The sequence below is a fragment of the Ictidomys tridecemlineatus genome, chromosome 1 (assembly GCF_052094955.1).
Source record: "Ictidomys tridecemlineatus isolate mIctTri1 chromosome 1, mIctTri1.hap1, whole genome shotgun sequence".
Classification (NCBI taxonomy): domain Eukaryota; kingdom Metazoa; phylum Chordata; class Mammalia; order Rodentia; family Sciuridae; genus Ictidomys; species Ictidomys tridecemlineatus.
The window spans coordinates 211,264,433-211,286,133 of NC_135477.1; the positions used below are offsets into that span (position 1 = coordinate 211,264,433).

The 21,701-nt window shown below is 36.5% G+C and overlaps 1 protein-coding gene across 14 annotated transcripts in view; it reads right to left on the reverse strand.

The window, feature by feature from the left end:
- Positions 1-21,701, reverse strand: part of Mast4 (microtubule associated serine/threonine kinase family member 4) — a 554,645-nt gene that overhangs the window by 68,072 nt on the left and 464,872 nt on the right. For all 14 annotated transcript variants that reach the window (XM_078015707.1, XM_078015703.1, XM_040273127.2 and 11 more), the window contains 2 exons: positions 8,559-8,628; positions 2,934-3,012 (listed from right to left, as the gene is read on the reverse strand). In XM_078015707.1, coding sequence (XP_077871833.1) covers positions 2,934-3,012; positions 8,559-8,628 — 149 coding nt within the window. The remainder of the gene's footprint in view (positions 1-2,933; positions 3,013-8,558; positions 8,629-21,701) is intronic.

Here is a 21,701-nt window from a genome sequence, read left to right on the forward strand (position 1 = left end):
TTACATTTCAGCATAAGCAGTTTTGGAGTTCAGCTAACAATGCAATTATCTGTAAAATTTAAACTATATTTTCAGAAGGCTTATAAATTTATCTGTATATATTCTATAGTTTTATTTAAAAATAAGTGAAGTGTATTTTTGATTGGCTAAATGACTAATAGTTAATGAGACATCTAAGAGTGAAGCACATTTGAGTTAGGAAAGAAGATACTGTAACTACTAAGCAGTTTTACACAAATTTTGCTCTAATATTTAAAGGACAGGAGCACAGATAAACTGAAGAAGAGAGAAAGATGGCTTTTCTAGTTTTTGCTCATCCCTTTTATCAACAACCAATAAGGAGAAAAGAGAGCTGTGCTTTTATGCAACGGCACCTCCAGTCCACAGATTAAACTGCTCCTTCGGATTTTTGGCAAAAGAGCATCTTGGAAGCTAAATTTTCATTTTAACAGAAAAAACAGGAATGTTGATATCAACAACCACATATCACCTTCTTCAATAAGAGAAATGCTAGAGAGAGAAAGTGTTCAAAACAGAGTATGTGTGTTTGGCTAAAAACCATCCCAGGTAACTTCTTCTTTAGGCAAATATAGAAGTTAGGGACAGCAGTGGCTCCATTATGATTGATGGCCATGTTAAACTTTCTAATTACAAAGTTTGTTTTAAGAAATATCATATAAATGTCTTAGAAATAGCTAAAAGATAAGGTTTAGACCACTTGTTGTATTCATATTGGTAAGTGTGGGGTTGATAAATAGCCCCTTGAGTTTCTGATCCATAAAATGAGAAAGATGGAAGCAACTACATCACAGCTATTGTTGCCAGGACTCAATGAACCCCAGCACTTTAGAAATTAGACTAGTTCTACCTCATAATATGTACTTGTAAAGATGTTATTTTAAAATTATTCATATGCAATGTAGTCCAATTCCACATAACTTACCCCTTTACAGATTCTGTTTTTTTTTTTTTTTAATGGTGTACTACATACTAGAGATGGAAAGGAGAGGTCCTGCACACTATTTTTCTTGTAAAAGAGATTTCTGCATCCAAACTATAATGAACTCCACTAAAGGCACTGCAAGCTGATAGGGCTGAAATAAAAGAATTTGGAGTCAGGAAACATGAGTTTAAATTTTGAGTCTAGGGAGAATTAAATGAGAATATGTACAAGAAAGCCACAGAACAGAAAGCCAAGCATCTATTTATTCATGTTTGGCTCTAAATAAAGATACCCAAAGATCTTGTAAAGTATGGCACTTAGAACTTAAAAAAAAAAAAAAAAAAGAATTACTTTGTTTCTGTCAATTGATTTCAGCATTTGTTTTCACATTGTGGTTTTCTATATTTTCAATGTGGAGATGTGAGCAGTTACTGTCATAATGACCAATGATGACTTCACTATTAGTGACAATTTTATTTGGTGATGCCATTCAATATTTTTACAGATGTGAGACTGATGAGCCACTGGAACTTCTCAAGATGGTTAGGATGTTTCTCAAAAATAATCTCAAAGGACAATAAATTCATATACTACAACAAAGGAAATAATATTTGGAAAATAAATGACCTCTCTTCGATAAAACACTGTAAGAGAAAGTACTTAGTAATTCAGCAGATTTTAGCAGTTCAGTTTTAAAGGTGCTCTGGAAGGGGCTGGGGTTGTGGCTCAGTGTTAGAGCACCTGCCTAGCATGTGTGGGGCACTGGGTTCCATCCTCAGCCCACATCAAAATAAACACATAAAATAAAGGTATTGTGTCCATCTACAACTAAAAAAGAAAGAAAGAAAGAAAAAAGAAAGAAAGAAAAAATAGGTGATCCAGAAAACCCACATTTTATTACACCCAGGGTTCTGGAAACACACAAGATTAAGGCAGTGGTTATTCCAATTAACATTTATCAATTTAACTGCAGTTTCTTGTCAATTCAAGCATTATTAAGTGCCTGAATCTATGTGCTTAGCACAGTGCTTTGGGCTGCGGCAAACACAATAGATGGATATCCCTAAATAAGAAACTACAGATTTTGACAAAATGAGGAAGGAAATGCATCCAAAAGGGCTCTGCAGTCACTGCTCCATATTCCTGGCTGGTACAAGAGCATCCGGGCCGCCTCATTAGATATTTATTGAACACCTCAGACCTCCTGGGCCTTTCTAAATGACCACCTGGTTTCTAAAGCCCTGTGGATACAGATACCCAACAAGGCCACTCATTTGAACTATAAACCCATGTTATCTAATCTACTGAGTTGTGTCCAGTAAATGATAGGCCTCTTGTTGAAAATCTTACTAGTTTGGGGCAAGAACATCCTTTTCCTCTATCCCTTTTTGCATAATTTCATCTTGCCTTTTTATTTAATGTCCTTTTCATCTTTCCTTAAAAGTCCTTTCCTAGTTAAAAAAAAAAAAAAAGAAAGAAAGAAAGAAAAAGAAAGGGAAGCAAAAGCAAAAAGTCCTTACCTAGAAGGCACCTACAAATTTACAGCTTGTTTTTTGTTGTTATTGTTTTTAGGAGAAAACAAAACAAAATAAACTTCTACCTAAAACCACACAAGAAAAAAGACCAAGCCCATCCAAGTTTAATGGCACTTTCAGTATTAATATCACTGGCATGGAACCAAAGCAATAAAATCAGATTGTGTCCCCCTGCCTCCAAACTATACCAAATGGTATTAAAGTGAAAGTTCCCAATCTCCTCCAAACTTGTGATCCTGGATCTTACACAATTTATGTGCCACTGTTTAGAAGCTTGCAGCAAAAGATGGTCCTTTCTGTGTTTGTCAGGCTGTCATTGGATGCGGAACCTATTCACAGTAGGAGACATGTGGAATTTATCTCCTCTTTCCTACCAGGAAACACCCAGAGAAAACATTGCCCACTCATTAGCTCTGCAGTTGTGAGGGAGAAGGGAGAAAAAAGCAGGCACTTACAGAGACGGTAGAACTGGGTGTGTTTGTCCCATAGCCAGAGGAGGGGAGGGAAGCCAAGGACCAGCGGCGTCCATCAGACCTATGGAGAAAGGGAAGGTCAGCTCAGGCCAGCACTGGAGGACTGCTACATGGCAACCCCAGGGAAACCAAGAATTTTTAGTCAAATGAATGACACAAACATAATCTGTGAGGATGTGGAAATGCTCAACCACGGTCAGGGTAAACAAACATTATACAGCACGTTGAATTTTATTTAAATGGAATCAATACACCCAAACAAGTAGAAAGTGAATGGGTTGATCCATAGTATTGATCTCTCACTAATACACTTTGACAAAATGAATACCAGGGATAATTACAATGATCAGACTCAGCAAATTCAAATGAATACAAACAGAAGCGGGGAGGAAAAGCACTCTCATCTGGGAACTAAAATCCAGGCCTGCAATCTTTGCAAGAGCCTGAATTCCACCATGGAACCGGAGCCTGTGGGGAAGTCCAGGGCTTCCCTAGCACTTTCCACTTAGTATTTTTAAGGGAACATTTTCTATTCATCACACCTAGGGAAGCAGGGAACAGCAGGCTTAGAGCTGGCTCAACCTTCAAGGGGCAAATAATTTCACCACTAAGCAACTGACTGCCTTTGAGCTCAGAACCTCTGTAGGATTAATGCCCAGTGATTGAAAGGGATTTGGCTTCACCATGTGTCCACCCATTGCAGTTTCTGAGCATGCAGCCTAGCTATGGCCAGTGACAGAGGCAGGAAAAAAAAAAAATCGGCCCTAGTAACAGAGCCAAATGCAAAGAATAAAGTCATCTGCTTTAGTTTTAGAGGTAAAGCTCTCAGGAACCTTGATGAGAATAGTTTTTATCTTCAAATGACAGTAGGACAGTGGCTTCTGAGGTGGACTAGAGTTATGAATTAGAGTCACTTATACAAGGGTCTAAGATGAATTCATGCAGTGGTATAGGTACTACCACTGACAGGGCAAGGTAACACCAGAAAGCAAAATTTCTGAAATCTTTACCATTGTGGAACTATTAGCAATTTTATTATCAATTTCAAGGGAGACTGTACCCCCCAAATTATAAAATATTGTGGAAACAAATACATGCAAATTTGCACAGGGGGGAAAATAGGAAAAACACATTTTATAAAGAGGGTTATTGTATTCTTAGATGCTGTAGCAAATGTAGATTTTTTTAAAAAAATAATCCAAGACTATATTAATTTACTAAAGGAAAGAAAAGAATAGGTTAAATCTACCAGAGACATATTCCCAATAAGTTTAAATCAGGGAATTCAACAGCATTAGACTTTGAGAAACCACAATTAGATGTTTGTATAAAAGCTGACCTTTTAGCCTGGTATTCAAAGGAAATATTATCATAGTAACGAATGTTACTGAAATAAAGGCAAATGGTCCACAAAGACAAAATGGAGAAAATCAAGTGGACAAATCACAGAACTACTACAACGTTAAGATTTCCGTGAAATTTACCTGTCATTTCTGTGACCATGATTGGAGTACAATTGAATCAAGTATGTTTAAAAAAAAAAAAAAAGAAGCAAAATGTTTATAAATACACTGGGTAAAAGGAATTGGGAAAACTAAGTTATATGATGTTCAAGAACATTTTTTAAACAATTGAAAATATTAAAGGTTTAAGAAGAAAATAATTATAATAATATAAAGATATCCAACTATATCAGTTAAATGGATACAGGTTCACCTCACCATGCCTATACTTTATATTTCAAATATTTCCAATTTGGAAAAGTAAGAAAAAGATATGATTTTAAAAGAATTATTCAGTCCATTTAATAGCAATTATCAGAAACTAGTCTCTGGAAAGAGTGAGGGGCACAATTTCCCCTACTATGATTTTGTTTTGTGATTCATTAACTCTGCTTTCCCTCAGGTAACAACGAACATATTTCAGATGGATGAACAATTCCAAGAGGAGACATGTTCTTATTAACTTTGAAGCATAAATTACATTTGCTTAGTCCAGAAAACACACAGCTAGAAATATGTTTAAACAAGAAGGTGTTCAGTACTCTGTACAGCCATCAACCAGAAATAATTTATGTCTCATAAAGTTCCCTAAGTTGTCCATATCTATTTACTCAAATGGAGCAAAAGGACCATTGCATTTTCATTACCATGACAACCACACATCAGGAGTTACTATATATGCTGTATTCAGTACTTAAGAGAGAACATGCTCCCTTTTCAAGAAAGCTATCATAGGAGTGCAATTTGGATTCTGCTAACAATGTTGTCTTTTCTTTGCACTAGCTACCAATAAAACATTATCTGAAGACATGACTACATTCTTGCCAAACAACAAGGCTTTTTTGAAGAATCTTTATTTGTGGGTGAAAATTTCAATGCTACATTAAAGGAAAAAGTAGGAAGGAAAAACATCTAATGGAAACACAGGACACCAAGAAATCGGCCATAATATAAAATGATCATTTCAACACTACTCACAAAATTTAGATTTAAAAAATGCACAACAATGAAAGAATGAAAAGCTCTGATATCAACCAGGCTATTTCACTTGAATGAAGAGAAAGCAAATTTCTCTCTTTGTTTAATTGTTATAGTCACCTAGGGTAATACAGTGTATATTCTACTTGATGCAGGAACAAATTGAACTATACTAACGTAATATAACCAACTAAAATCAAGAAAGAATTTTGAAACAGGAAGTAGGAAGTTGCATTGGTCAAAAGTGCTCTCATGATCTGAATTCGCAACCAAATCTGTTCTTGTAAATTGCTGTGGAAATATATTCTGTGATTTAACCTGGAAAATAACAAATAGGCAACTAGGAGAGACCCTTAGCATTTATTCAAAGGCATTAGATTTCCAATGGAAGTGAAAGTAATGTAAACCTCTGTAACTTCCACAAAGCCAGACCATTATTACAAGGGAGGAAAAAAGGGAGGCGGGGGGGGGGGGGGAGTAATTTACAATTAGATGGATTGAGCATCAGTACAGGTTGAACATCCTCTTCTAAAATTCTTGGGACCACAAGTGTTTCAGATTTGGGAACTTTTTTGTCTGTTCAAATATGTATATGAGCTTTAACCTTGAGCATCCCAAATTCCTCAAATCTGAAACTCTTTAGAGTATCATGTTCCTGCTCAAAAGTTTCAATGGCTCTCAAGAAGTTTCAGAATTTTGAGCATTCTGGATTTTGGATTTGCAGATTAGGGATACTGAACCTGTGTGTTACAATTAGCAGTATGAAAATGTTTCCTTGTTCCAGATATTATGATGCTCATTTTTTATTGTTTTTAAACCTGAGTATTTAAAATTAACTTGATAAATTTGCTCTTGAATCTGGGTTAGAAAAATATGGAAAAGAAGTGTGCATCATCATATTTTACAGTTTGTAATTGAACTATTATAGGAGGTGTCTATCAATGAAATAAATAAGGTCAGAAAAGATTAATAAGCCTGGCCTTCATTCTTCACCCAAGAATAGTTTTAAAAATACAGCAATATTTCCTCTATTGGACTAAATTCATAAGAAAATAAAATGTGAGAGTCTTAAAATGGCATTTTTTTAAAGGCTCAGAAATTCACAGCAACAGTGACCCTGGATAAAATCTCCATGCTTCCTAAATGAAAATTAACTCCAAAATTGAAGAGGAAGACTCCCAGATGGTAAACAGCCAATTTGAATTTTCATAACCAATACAGAGTTCTGTTTACCTGAATAAATGTTTAAGAAGATGATCACTCACGTCATAATCTAAATTAATACTTTTTGAAGAGTGTGGAGGGAATTCCAGCTGGAAGTTCATGCAAAATGAACCAGAGGTCTCCTGTGATAATCTCCTGTCACGGTTTATGGTTTGTCAAAAAATAACATGCTTTGGGGTTTGTGTATTTTTTTTTTCAAAGCACAGAAACCAGATTCATCTGTCCTTCAGCCACCCACTTCATTATTAGATTCTCTTCATTTTTCTAAATCTGGCAGGATTAAGAGGCTATGGTTTCTGTCATGTTTTAATGCATGCTGTAATGAGATTTGCATTTTTCTTATTAAAGTAATTAACGCATTCTCCCCCACCTTTTTTAGAGGTCTGTTTGTTTATTTTTAGAGGATTCTTTCTCCCACATGGAATAGTAGTACTATCATGAATTAATATTCACTGGACAAGAGGCTTCCTGGGACACAGTTAGTTTTCATGTTTTCTTTACAGTACTTAAAATGAGAAACTAAAAGAAGTTGAAATTAAGGGAAGATTATGGTGTGGAGTTGTTAAGATCATTGGGGATTGTGGGGTTTTGTTTGTTTGTTGTTGCTTTTGTTTTTTGTAGATGGAGATGGAGTTTCACTACGTTTGCCCAGACTGGCCAGTAACTTGCAGTTCTCTTTCCTTAGCCTCCAAAGTCACTGGGATTATAGGAGTGAGCCACTGTGACCAGCTGAGATGATGTCTTAATTATTCTTATATCATCCCCACAGCGGGAAACATATAGACATTTAACATATGATGGGAAATGACTAAACTAATGAAAGAACAGACATTTCTTTTTTGGCTTGAGGCTTAATGAAATCTTAATTATACAGAATTTAGATAATGCTGCAAACATATCCTTTCCTCTGGATTCTTCAATAGAAAATGTATCACATGCTGACAAAGAGCAGTGAGCATATTGTAAGTTTTGCTGATTAGTAATATAGGTAGGAACAAATGCAGTTTTTAATTTACTTATATGAATTTATTAAGTGCTACTTTAATCTCCTTCAGAATATACCCAGGAATCTGAGGAAATTTTAGCAAATATCTAAGACATTCAGATAATAAACCAAATTTATCCTGAACATTCAGAGACCAGACTCAAGGGGCATTTTTCTTTCACTGTGTTCTTCCTGGACAGAGAAGGACACGTTAAGTATGTGAATTTAACAGGGTGAAGTACACTGATTGCACCTGTAGAATAGGAGGACATGGCTGAGTATACTCCTCTGACAGGGTTATACCATTGTAGAAGACGATCCCTGCAAAGGCTGAATATTAGATCCTTCAGAACAATAATACTTCCTCTTGACTCACTGCCCAAAAGGAGATGTATCTCTTTAATATCCCACGTCCCATTATAAACATGATCACAAGACAAAACAAAACCCCCTATGATCCACATATTTTTTTTTCTTCCCTCAGCGGGGATTACTACACTGCTGGCTTAATGCTCCCAAATATAGAAGCATCTCACTTTGTGGTCCCAAGAAAGCCATTTTTAGAAAAACTATTCAATATGGACAACAAAAAAGTTGCACTATGACACAGATTAGTGAAACCTCTATAATTTAAGCTCAGATAATTCAGGAATAACCTGTTGACCACCAATCATGTACAAGGCATGTACTAGGGATGAAAGAAAAGAGAGAAAGTATAATTTTCTGACCTCACTGGGATATCTCCATTTGATGAAGGACCAAAAAAGGGACTTCAAATTCCAAAGTAAGGTGGAATTCTTCAGTAAGGCCTTATGTGACAACCAGCGGGACCCTCAAGAGCAGGAGGGGAGGGGGAGGGGGAGGGGACTGGAAATGGAATTCTCCATATTACATGTATCACTCACAAGAAGTTCTTACCTCCGTGCAAATGAAAAATGGGCTGAGGCACTGGGGGAGAAATTTCTTGGACTATCTTGAGGGCTATTTCCTAGAGAGAGAGAAAAGAGAAAACTTTACAAGATTTTGTTTTTTGTACCATTATCCATATGTAGAATCTTCTTTCCTTAGTCATAAGTTCCTTTACATTTTTGTAAAATGTCCTTTCCCCTTAAAATATATTTTTGGTTTTACCTGGAGTACGTTTTGGAGGAGCAGTGCCTGAGTTCCAGCAGAGCTTTCCATGTGTGCAAGATAAATGAATACACATAGTCACCCATATCACCAACTGCAGTCTTCCACACATTTAATAATCTAAAGATTTTGGCCCTATAGACTAGTGAATATCTAAATGTCTGGGTTGTAACCCTCTAGATGCTAACATTTCAAAGAGCAGAATGGGCAGGTACACGTTTCAATTTGGAGGTACTTCTATTTGGGAGACCACCTTAGTAAAATGTCTGAGTTCCTGAAAGCAAATGCTCAAAGTACACATTTGAAATGTGTGTGTATCAGGCCTAGCTATAAAATACTAGGAAGAATCCAGCCCCCTGGATGTATTTCTAAAATGACCCAGATCTATCCTAGCATCGCTAGAGGGGTCCAGCAGGATTATTCCTTGTCAATATTTTCTTCAACAATCTCTCTGCTCCTAAGCAGCTGGAGCATGACTGGCCAGGTGGCCTCTAAAAGCCATAGCCACACAGAGACTGGCAGCACGTATCTTCCCAAGTCCTTTGGAGGCAGAGAGGGGCACTGATTGCTCACTAGAAGGAGGGCAGCTCCTCTGGGGCTTGTTACTTTCTCTATTAGCCCACTCAACCTGCTGCTGATCATTGAGAAAGCTTGGCAGGCAGCTGGCGAGGGCAAGTTCAGGACACTCCAGACCACCCTGTCTCTCTCTGCATGTTTAATTAGATTGGTGGAACTGACTGAGGACCGCCTGGGACTAGAGTTGATTTCAGTGAGGAGGTGAGGAAAGGCTACAAAGTTAGCCTGTATATTCTTGAAAAATGACTGATAAATCTGGAAATATGTTCCATCCCCCATCAGCAAGTCCAGTTGCCACAGCACTGGTTTCTTAGTGAAATGAAAATTGTAATTAGGTGTAAGGAACACAAGATTTCACATTAAAGTCAGTACCTGACTGTAAAGGAAAACAACCTATTACCAGTGTGCAAAAAGAATAGACTAACACATTAAGGAGGCTAAGTTTATGGCTACCTTGAGGACTTCTGGACTAGCTGCATCTCTACTGAAATTTTTCAATTAACTTAGGGTTGCAAATTTTATAGTGATGTCTTCAACAGATGCCATTAACTTTATGACAGATACTACAATCAGAGCTATTCAATGGGGGAAGTGCTGAGATGCCCATTTCTTTATGGATAGAGAATCAAGAAACATTTTTCCCCCTACTGCAATAAAATTTATTATGTCTTCGCATCTGGTGTTCCTTGGCCCCTTAGAGAAATGGATTTTGCTTTTGCCATCTATTAATCCAGGATTCATTTTGTCCATTAACCTACACTGCTAAATTAAGTTATTTTGACTCCTCTCAACAGCTTTCATTCCTCCCCCCTTAACTTAGCTTTTTACTCTCTATATTCCATAAAAGATCTCAATAATTTCAAGATAGCTAAAAAGTTTTGCTTCCTATGGGGAATAGTCTAATGCCAGAAATCTTTGAATAGATGTTTTTTTTTATTTGAGAGAAATATTCACTTTGCTCATACACCATATAGAGCAAATTACCAGTAAATTATTAGGAGTAACAAAACGACTACTTGTTTGAAGTCAAGATATTTTGAGAACAGACCTGGCTACCTCATTCACTTAGAATGAAATATAAGACCAAGAAAAATTGGCTGCAAATTCTTAGCTTGTGTTCTTAGTAAAGAAAATACCACCATCTCTGGAGATTTGAATGTAATCAATTAGAGAGATCATTAAATATTTTTACAAATCTGGAGAAAGAAGAAACAAGGAATTAATTTACAATCTTTTTCACTTTTAGAGATTTTTAGTCAGTGGTTCCCAGAAAACCATGTAACATTTTACAGTACACGGTAACCCATACCATTGAAGATGGATGGGCAGAGAGATGGATATAAATGCAGCACAATTAAAAAAAAAACAAAACAGGAGGAGGAAAAAGAAAAGATGGCTTTCATTAGCCATCTCTCATATTCTGATTTTGCCTTAACATCTTGGGCTTCCTTTCCTGGTGTATTGATTGAATCTTTTCCTCTTACCTACTTAAAAAAAAATTTCACTACCATTTAACTTTTTTTATTTAAAACTAAATAGGGAGGGGGGATAGGAAGGGTAGCAGAATACAATAGATACTAATATGGCCCTATGTATAAATGTGGCTGTAGAACCAATATGATCCTGCAATCTGTACACGTGAAAAAATAAGATTACGTACCCCATTTGAATCAAATGTATGATATGTCAAGATCATTGTAATGTTTTGAGCAACTAATAAAAAATTTAAAAATCAATCAATCAATTAAGTACATAATTTAACCCATTAATTATATTTTCTATATTCTCCGTCTATAATCTGTTTTCTGAATTCACTTCTAATAACCAAAGCATTATAGCTTTAGCTCTATCAACATATCCATATAAAAGATATCAAAAGCCAAACATAAGAAAGTTATCTTCTTCTATGTATGATTTGCAAAGTTTTCTCTCATTGCAGAGGAATAATTTTCTATCCAAGATTTTTAGGCCTAATGTCTACACCTATATATTGTATATGATCTGAAAAACTTCCCTCACTATGGAGAAATCCTTGGTTTCCAATTCATTGCTATAAAATCTAAATTTGTAATGTCTTCCCCATTATATAAATGTTACATACATCTCTAATTCTACTACTGCTATAGAACCAAACCCAAATTCCCACATCTTCAACTTCAAGTTGCAGACCTATCTGTATGATCTTAATAATACAGATCATTCTTTTTCTCAGGATTGAAAAGCTAAGCTGAAATGAAAATATGCATAGCATACACAGAGGCATGTGTTGCTTAAGGACTAGACACGTTCCGAGATGTGTTGCTAGGCAATTTCATCATCCTGTGAACATTACAGGATGTACTTAAACACGTGAGGGGGTATCCACATCACCAGGTCATAAAATCTTATGAGTCCACTGTCAATGTTTTGGTAGTACAGTCAATAGGATTTGCTGAGAAATGGAGTTGGGTAGAATGAAGGGGAAATAATGCTATGTAATGCATAATTACATTATCAAGACTCTGCAGAGTCATGGATAGCACAGAAAATGATGAGAATGATGTGGACTAGAGTATCTGATAATTCCTTATGGACAAGAGACTATCGCTCAATTTGAGAGCAGTTCAGCAAGTTTTAGATAAGGGGAGAAAGAGAAGGGGATTTCTGGGAGGTCACAAGCAACCTAAACAGTAGGGAGATAAAAGAGACAGGGTTACTGGATGCAGAAAATTCATACTGGTAAAGTGAATAAGATTTAAGCTATGTTTATGCAGGAACTACTGGGGTGACTTAAGAGATGTTTGAATGCAAGGGAGAGGTGACATAGGTTTTCACCTGGCATGAGTGGGGCAGACAAAGGAGCATCAGAAGAGAAGAAGCTAGATCAGGCAGGCCAGGCAAAGAGAAAGAATATTGTGGTGGGCAGACCAAGTGTGATGGGTGATGGATTAGAAATCAGTGATGAAAAAAGAGTATACACTACAAGTTGAGTGGCATCACCAATGCAGTGAACTGAGAGAACAGAATGACAAACCCAACAATCTGGAATCTAGAGAAAGCAAAGTTGTGGTGGTAAAAGAAGAAAAGGGTAAATGAGCCTTTTTGTGGACTTCTGTACCACATGTAACTAAAAAATTGCATTTTTCTTAGGGAGAAATTATAAGACTAGCAAAATAGACACACAGAAGTCAATCTGGTGAAGTCTGTTCTTATTTGAAATAGAAATTGATTTCTGCTTGGTCTCTGAAAATTTAGTGACACTGTTTTGTTATACAATGATCAAAATGCTGCTAACAGAACAGATAAAATTATAAAGCATGCCATCTATATTGTTAATGCAGAGATGAGGGCCTTCCAGTTGCATACATGCACAGCACTTCCCCAGGATGAGAGCAAGACGGATTGAAACCAGAGTCCTATACATGACCTTCACTCCTTACAGCACTGCTCTCTGAATTCATCCACCCATCTGCAAAGCAATACCTGAGAGACTCTCAAATGAAAACTGGTGCCAGTTAATTCTCTGCCCATATGTGCAGCACTTGCTTATAACTCAAATCCTGCTGCTCCGGGGATTTGTTGGCTCTTGGATGTTTGAGTGCTAGGATACTTTATAGACTGCTGGTATCACAGTTGATGTTTCTGACCTGGTAAAGTAAGCTTTAGTAGTGGTCAGGTATTACTTAAGTAATTAACTTCATGATCCCCATGGGCAACAGCATGGCTAATACACAACAGTGTATCAAAACCATATTCTACCTAATGGTGCTACACAGGGTGCCTCATTTCAGAAGGCAGTTATTGTTAAGAAAGTGATTTCCAGATTAATTAAATTGTTTGATTGCTTTGTAATTAGCTTGGAGAAGTCCCGTGTCTTTGCCACAGTGAAGCAAGCTACAAATCTTTTTAAAAGGCATATGCTCTACTCACTATAGATTATTAATGTGTTTTTAATAGCTGTCTGTGGATGAGATAGTTTCTGATGCCTTGAGTTTCTATCAAGACTGAGGGAATCCAAGAATAATGATAATTACCATTTGAAACTCCTGGTGGATCAAACAATAAGCCCCCATTTGAACCCTTGTTGTCATTACTTAGTAAGCCTCTTAAATTAATTGTGACATTTCATACCATAACAATCAGAGTAGTGTTTCTTACCGTTTTGTAGGAGATCCTCAACAGCATATGGCCACTGTTCAAAATCCTTAAGAGCAAACTTAATCAAACCTAGGATCTCCTTGCAAAATGAATGCCAGCAGATGAAGAGGCTATTGAAACTCTTTTTTTTTTCAATATTTATTTTTTAGTTCTAGGTGGACACAATATCTTTATTTTGTGTTTTTTCTTAATGTGGTGCTGAGAATTGAACCCAGTGCCTCACACATGCTAGGTGAGCATGTTACCACTTGAGCCACATCCCCAGCTGAGGCTACTGAAACTCTTGCACAGAAACTTCAAAGAGAACGAGCTTTGTAGAATCATGGTTCAAATCATGCTTGAGTCTATCCCAATGAACCCAGACAGGTGACGTGTAAAGAGAGCCAGACATCCTTTCACTTAGACACTTGTCTCAGAAACTGGCTCCACTCCAAATATAATTGTAGAATATTAATTAAACCTGGGCAGCTGTTTAGACTCGGAGTAGCCAAGGAAAATCCTTGATTGGCTGTCAATGGCACTGTTCCTGGGTATAGTGTGAAGTGTTCACAGCAGGCCAATGAATAAAAGTAGACTAATACGATTGGGTTTTCAGGTAAAGAGAGAATTATACACAATGGATCAAGGCTTTCTTATAATGTGGGTTCTCTGAATCTCTTGGTTTTCCCTGTTTCTGTCTTACCGATACTTCTAGATCCAGCTCCATTACTCCCTACTTGACTTATGCAGTCAACAAATATCTATTAAACATTTATGGAGGGGAATGAGATGATAAAGACCCATCTGGTTATTCTGTGGTCAATGGGCCATAAGCAGGCAAGAATGGAAGAAGCAGGGAGATTACTTAGGAATCCATAGGCATATACAAAGGAGAGAAGATGATGGTTTGGAGGGGGTGGCTGCAGATCTCAGGGACATTTGGGCAGTAGAGCCAAAAGAATTTGCTAAAAAATGGGACTGAGTGGAATGGAGCAGGGAGCAAACAAAGAAGGCTTCTAGATTTTAGGACTAAGTGAATGGACAGATGGCAACATTAAAGGAGGAGGGGAAGACCGAGGTTTGGTTTGGGGGTGTGAGAAAAGAGCAAAACTTGATATCTCAATAGGTTGCAGTCTGTCTGTCTTAGGGGTCTCCATCTCAAATATTTTTAAATACATTAAAATGTTCTCATATTGCCAGACATATTGCTGTAATCCCAGCAGCTCAGGAGGCTGAGGCAAGGTAGCTCACAAGTTCAAAGCCAGCCTCAGCATCCTATTGAGGTCCTAACTTAGTAAGGGCTAGGAATATGACTCAGTGTTTAAGTGCCCTGGGTTCAGTCCCCAATACCATTAATTAATTAATTAATTAAGGTGTTCACATTCTACATTATTACAATTTTATATAATAACATTACATTTAGTTGCAGTTCTCATAGGTAATATTTATATTACCTAAACACTTAAAAATTCTGTTAGTTTTCTATTTATATTTTAGAACAAATAATGTTTTATTTTCCCCACTTCAAAGTATTTAGTGCCTAATAAACTGAAGGGCAATAGTGCTAGGAAAGATTTGTAGGGAAGAAGATTTTTGTAGGCTAAATATTAAAGTTTGAATAATAATTTCAATTTTTCTGTCTCCTGTCACCACAGGTAAAAGTGAATGGCATATAATGATATGCATATTATATTCCATTTCTCTCTTCTCACTAATTTACAATTCTAAATGCCAATAAGGGATAAACCCTGGTTACATGTGTACATACACAAAAAGTGTATTTTGAGTTCTCAGTGCCTAACCTAGTCCCTGTTACATAGTAAACTAGAAACATATTGGTTTTTTTTCCTAATGCAATAATTAAGAATTAAGTTCTTTATTCATAGAGCTTTGAGTTACTGGCTAGAAGAGATTAAATAGGTGAGGAAGATGCAAAGAGCTAAAAATCTGCTGACAGAAGCAGATATGTATTTCACCAACTTCAGACTCATCTTGCAAAACCAATTCTGAATCCTTACTCATGTGAAAAAAGAAATTTTCCTAAACCAAAGCTCTTAAATTTATCAAAATGACTTAAAAACAACCTTTCAATCATAATAGCATACATAAAATGTATTGTTTCACAAGAGCCTAATAAGCGTACCTGTAATGTTTTCTAAGGAATGACTGATGAGGTTATATGATGGAAAACACGTAGGAAGTGGGAGAGAGACACACTAAAGGGTCAATTTCTGTGTCGTGAGACTCTCACGGATGTCTATTGTCTCAGTTTCATGAAGCCATTCCCCTGGAATTTGTGTACTGTATTGAAATGCAGTGGCACTGACACGAATCCCTTGGAGATGTGTTATAATGGGTTCTTGAGAATGTTTTAGCTTTTCATTGACCCTTCCTTATTACTCTGAATTGATGTCACATCTCAAGGTGATCCTGAGTAAAGACTGGTGAATGTCAAGAGTAATGAAGAAAGTTGATTTTTAGTTGTATGTTTTCCTCCCATCTACAGTAATTCATTTTCCCAGCAGCAGACGAGAGATTACTTTTACCCTTTGTTGAAAGTTACTGAGTAGCACAGCACTGTAAGATCAGGGAAGGGGAGGTAGGAACACAGCCACTATAACAGATCTTCCTAAGTTGTATGTGATTATATGAAACTTGATTCATTCTATTACTCTCAGATCATTAATTAGTCTCTGAACCTGAATAGTTAAAGAATGTAACAACTTGTAGATGTTATTATTTTTTTTTCTATTTTACACAATGGGGATTTCAATTCCTTAACATAATTAGATACAAAGAATTTCCCTTTTTACCTAGAAGAGTGGGGGATGTTATCAGGAAATTGGTTCTTCTTACACTGCTTCAATTGCTGAATAATTCCATTTCAGGGAGGAAGAATTTAAATAAAATGCTGCATTATCCATATGACTTCCTAAATGTAATCTAAAGGTATTTTCTATTATAAATCTCTTCCTGTCAACTCCTTAGTTAAAAAGTAAATACTAAATTTAAGGTGGTTCTACTTAAGTTGTAAATGCTCCTTTGGCCTCTGGTATAAAGGAAATTTATTTGAAAGAAGCAAGCTATATATGAGGGGGGTTTTCCTTTAAATAATCATTTTTCAGTTTCTAAATCCAGAAACCTGTTCAGGCTTAAAATAATCAAAGACATGCAATCCCTACTGCTTCATAATGAAATAATAAGTAATGAGCCAAGAATCTGACCAATTAAAATTCCGAGGTTCAGCTCCCACAAACCATGCAGGAGATCTTGGAAATCCCTGGCTCTGAGGCTCTTTCTCCTCTTATATTTTTCTCATACTCTTTCCTTACATTCTCTTAGATCAAAAACAGTTCTCAACCTAGACTGTGTGAAAAGCAACTGGGCAGCTATAAAAATGCTTATGTTCAGCCTCTGCCTGAACCCTTTAAAGGAAGGGACATTACTTGGCAGAGTTGAGAACCACAGTGTTAGAACCTCCTTGTGTCCTGTAAATCATATTCTGAACTTGCACTTGCCCCTTATAGTTCTTAATAATGAAGTCTTGGAATTTTCTTTTGCTTGCCCATTTCTTCCTAAACTCAATTTCCCACACTCCTTGTCTCAGGCACACAAACTTAATGTCCCTTTTATACATTTCCCTGTCGTCTCACACACATTTTAGTATTCTGAACTTCCTTTACCATCAACTCAAATAAATAATATTCTACCACACCAACACTACAAAATCCCACCTGACCACAGGTATCCTCTGGGGTTATATCAAGGTATAGCATCCCCCATGAATAAGGGACAATCATTCCAAGACCCCCACTGAATGCCTGAAGCCACAAATAGTAACAAAACCTACACACACATACTTTTTTCCTATACATACATAACTCATGATAAAGTTTACTTTATAAATTAGGCACAATAAGAGATTACCAATAACTTTTATCTCAGCAGCATATATTTTTTTTTCCTTATTAAGTAGAGAACTTTCATCTTTTCACTTAACGAAAAGTCTTTATGGCTTTTCTTTGGCTTATCTGGATTGCTGGCATCACTACTCCAGTGCTTTGGGGCTATTGTTAAGTAAGATAAGCTTTAAACACAAGCCCTGGGACACCACAGACAATCTAAAATATGAGATGGTCACTAAGTCCCTAATGGGTGGCTATATATACAGTGTGAATACAGGTAGCATATACAATGTGGATATGCTCAACAATGGGGTGGTCCATATCTTCGGCAGGTTGGAGCAGGATAGATGGAGATTTCATCATGTTATTCAGAACATTGATTTAAAACATATAAATTGTTACTTCATGAATTTCCATTTAATATTTTTGGACTGAAGTTGAACATAGATAACCAAAACCATGGAAAACAAAAACCTGGGATGAAAAAGGGATACTATTATACAAAACTTCCCACACATAAGTCCTATTGCTGCTTTCTTCTGAACTCAGTCATCTCCACAATTTCTCCCTTCCTCTACAATGGGAACATCCACCATACCCCCAAGCTAAACTGTGTATCTCAGTTTGTTTCTCGGTTAATATCTGAAATTTCTTTAAAAGCATAACACAGACAGGAAAACATTCATTAGCCATAATCTTGCTTACAGTTTCACTATCAACTTTAATCATCTGTCTGTTCAAATCAGTTTTCATTATAATCAGTACATAACAATACATGAATAAAATATTTAACTTAGATTTGTGCATTTCATGCTTTCATTTCTTAATAGGCAGAGTGCCTATGATTGGATCCATGCAATACTAGAACATTTAAAACTATCAGGTAAGTTAAAATCAAGTCATTGAGACTCAATTCAACAAGTAATTATCAGAAGCAAAATTAAGATCAATTACTTTAATATTTGTATTCATTCCTTTCTGCAGAAAATACACATATACAAGGTTGTGTCCATCCAGGTCCCCATTCTGATGATGTTCTCTATGTGTCTTGTCCATGACAGTTTTAGTAAATAATCCCCAAGTAACTCATGGGTGTGGTGAGGGAATCTTGTTTCAAACCACACACAATTCTGAAATTCTGTATGCACAAATGTCAATCTTTGGAGAAACATTATCTTATGGAGTTCACATCAAATCCTTCAGATATTTGGGGGTATATGGAGGTAGAGAAAACAGTTGTGATTACTCTTCAAGAGCATGATAGGGTCTTTAAGGTCTTTTTCAAGTGAAACACTAGGTGCATATTTGGGGATTCTAAATATTTGGCAGCATTTATCAAAAGTCAATATATGATGAATACTCTCTAGGCCCAGAGTCAAAGACAAATGATAGCTGAGGCTTTTTTTCAAGTGATGTTGATGGTGACAATGAGTGAAGGGGGACACTGACAATTCCCGAGAGAGTGTATAAGCCACAGCTTTGTATTCTAAATACTCCAGGAATCAGATACAGCCTATGACTGTGGGTGTCAGGTGAGGTATCCCTGTAAGGTAGGTAGTACAAAGGAAAGTACTGCTGCATTTTCTTCCTTTCTGGCTTCTGTATGGCAGACCTTTAGCAGCCTTGACAAAGAAGGATGAATCAGATCATCCCCTGACCATGAGGATCTCACACACCAGGCAGAGAAGAGAGACCCAACAGATCACAATGGGCCTCTGTGCTCCTGGCAGAATGTGTAAACAGAGGAAGCCTTGAATTCAAAAGGGAGAACCATGGTGGCTTCACTCAACCTGAGTTCTAAAGGAAAGTACTAGAAATAGAAGTAAAAGGAAAGGATATTTTGAGGCAGAGGAACCTGAATTAGCAAAGGGACAGTCCCAGAAGTGAGCATCACATTTACATATACTTTGATTTTTACTATAAAAACAATTATATGCACATGGAAAAGAAAATTCAAACAATCCAAGTAGGTATAACAATAAAAAATAAAAATCTCCCTTAACCTTTGGTTTTCTTATTTGTTAAAACGTATGTGTGTGCTGGGTATTGAACCCAGGGCCCTGTGCATGCTAAGCACATGCTCTACCAATGATCTACACTTCCAGCCCCTCATTCAAACACTTTTGTGTCACGCTCTATTCTAAACTTTGAGTCACCATTCATTCTTCTATTATTGGGATGTAACTTCTTTGTGAAGGGTTATGTACTTGCCCAGAAACACACATTTACACGCCAGCATGTATTTCATATATAATGCTCCCAAACACTATTGTGACACATATGAGGCTCTATATTTACACAACATATAAAATTCTATACTTGTTTTTTCTTAATTACTTATCAGAAATTTTTAAAATTAGTTCCACCTAAATCTCCACCATCCATTAGCACCAAATGACATTCTCATAGAGAATGCACCATAATTTAATCTTATTAATGTGTATTTATACTGACATTATTGTTTTAATGATTTAATATGTATATTCTGAATATGTATATGATTATATCCAAGAGGTATGTTCCCAGAAGTAGAGCTGTTTGTTAACAGCATGGGTACATTTTTACTTTGATCTCTATAGCCAAATTGTTCTCCCAACACACTAGTTTACATTCTGGCTGGTGGCATATAGGATGCTATCTCCCTTCAACCTAGAAAATACTAATTTTTTCCCCAGATCTTGGTAACTTGACAGATGGCATCACATTATTTGATACACATCTCTTTATTTTCAGCTTTCCTGAGATATAATTACCAAAATTGTATATATTTAAATGATTTTTGACATAAAAATGTTATGAAATGATTAGCCACAGTCAATTAACACATCTCTCATCTCACATGTTTTATTTATTTATTTTTTAACTTTTTGCAGTACTAGGGATTGAACCCAGTGCCTCACACAGGCAAGCACTCTACCACTGAGCCACAACCCCAATTCCTTGTATTTTGAGACAGGGTCTCATCAAGTTTCCAAGGCTGGCCTCAAACTGTGATTTTCCCACTTTAGTATCCTGAATAGCCAGAATTACAGGCATGTGCTACCATGTCAGGCTTCACGTAAAATTTTGTGAGATGATTTTGAGTGAAGTTGGACGAGTTTAAAACACTGACCTTTTATGTTTTTTTTAATATATATATATAAACTACTTGGTTCACAGATATTCCAGTGAATTTTCTTGTTAATATTTTTGATATTGAGGCAATTATGTCAATACATTGCAGATGTTTTTTCCCCATTTGTTTATTTTATGTCATTTATTGTAACTTTTCTGTGGAAAAGTTTTTTATTAAACTTACCAACCGTTTTCCTTTATGGCTTTTATGTTTTGTACCTTATTCAGAAAGGTCTTCTTTACTTGCAAATTACTTTCTGAATGTATCCATGTTGTCTTCTAGTACTTTTATGGTTTCTCTGAAAAAACGTGTGAGTTTTGTGTGTATGGGTGTGTGTATATGTAGCAATGTAGGGTTTATGTGATAAAGAAGTAAGGTAGCAGCCCAATTTGCCACTTTCCAAAATGGTTAATTTTTTGACTTACAACTATTTATCAGCTTGAAAAAATTTGAAGTTCCCCCAATGACTTAAACAAGGCACATTTAAAGAATGTGACTTGAAGCCATGGAGGTGAAGTTAGAGAACACCAAAGCAGGGCAATGAATGGTGAGGGGCACAGATGGATGGAGATCAACTGCAACAGTTGGGGGCCAGCTGGAAATGTCCTTACAGGTGATAGTCCAGGGGATCTTCACCTGGATGTCACTCCTATTTTTATCCAGTACGCCAGGTGGTTCTTGGGCACATTATTAGAGTTTCAGAATCTGAGCTTTTGAACAATAATCTTAACCTTGACTTCACATTAAAACAACCTATAAATAGCTAGGGAATTCAGAAAACCCCAGAGCCAAAGCCATACAGCAAACCAATTAAATCAGAATAGAAGGGGCATCATCAGTCATTTTTGAAGCTTCCCAGGTGATTCCAGCGTGCATTCAAGTTTCAGAAACACTACTCTAGATTCTGCTTCAAAGCTGGGCATGGTGGCACATGCTTGTAATCTCAGCATCTTGGGAGACTGAGGCAGGAAGATTGCAAGTTCAAAGCTAGCCTCAGAAACTTAGTGAGGCCCTAAGCAACTCAGCAAGACCCTGTCTCTAAATAAAACACACAAAAAAGGACTGGGGATGTGGGTCAGTGGTTAAGGGTCCCCTGAATTCAATCCCCAGTACCAAGAAAAAAACGATTCTGCTTCAAATATATAATATTTCTACTGCATGTATATAAATATGTATTACATAATACATACATAATATAAATAAATACATATATAAAAT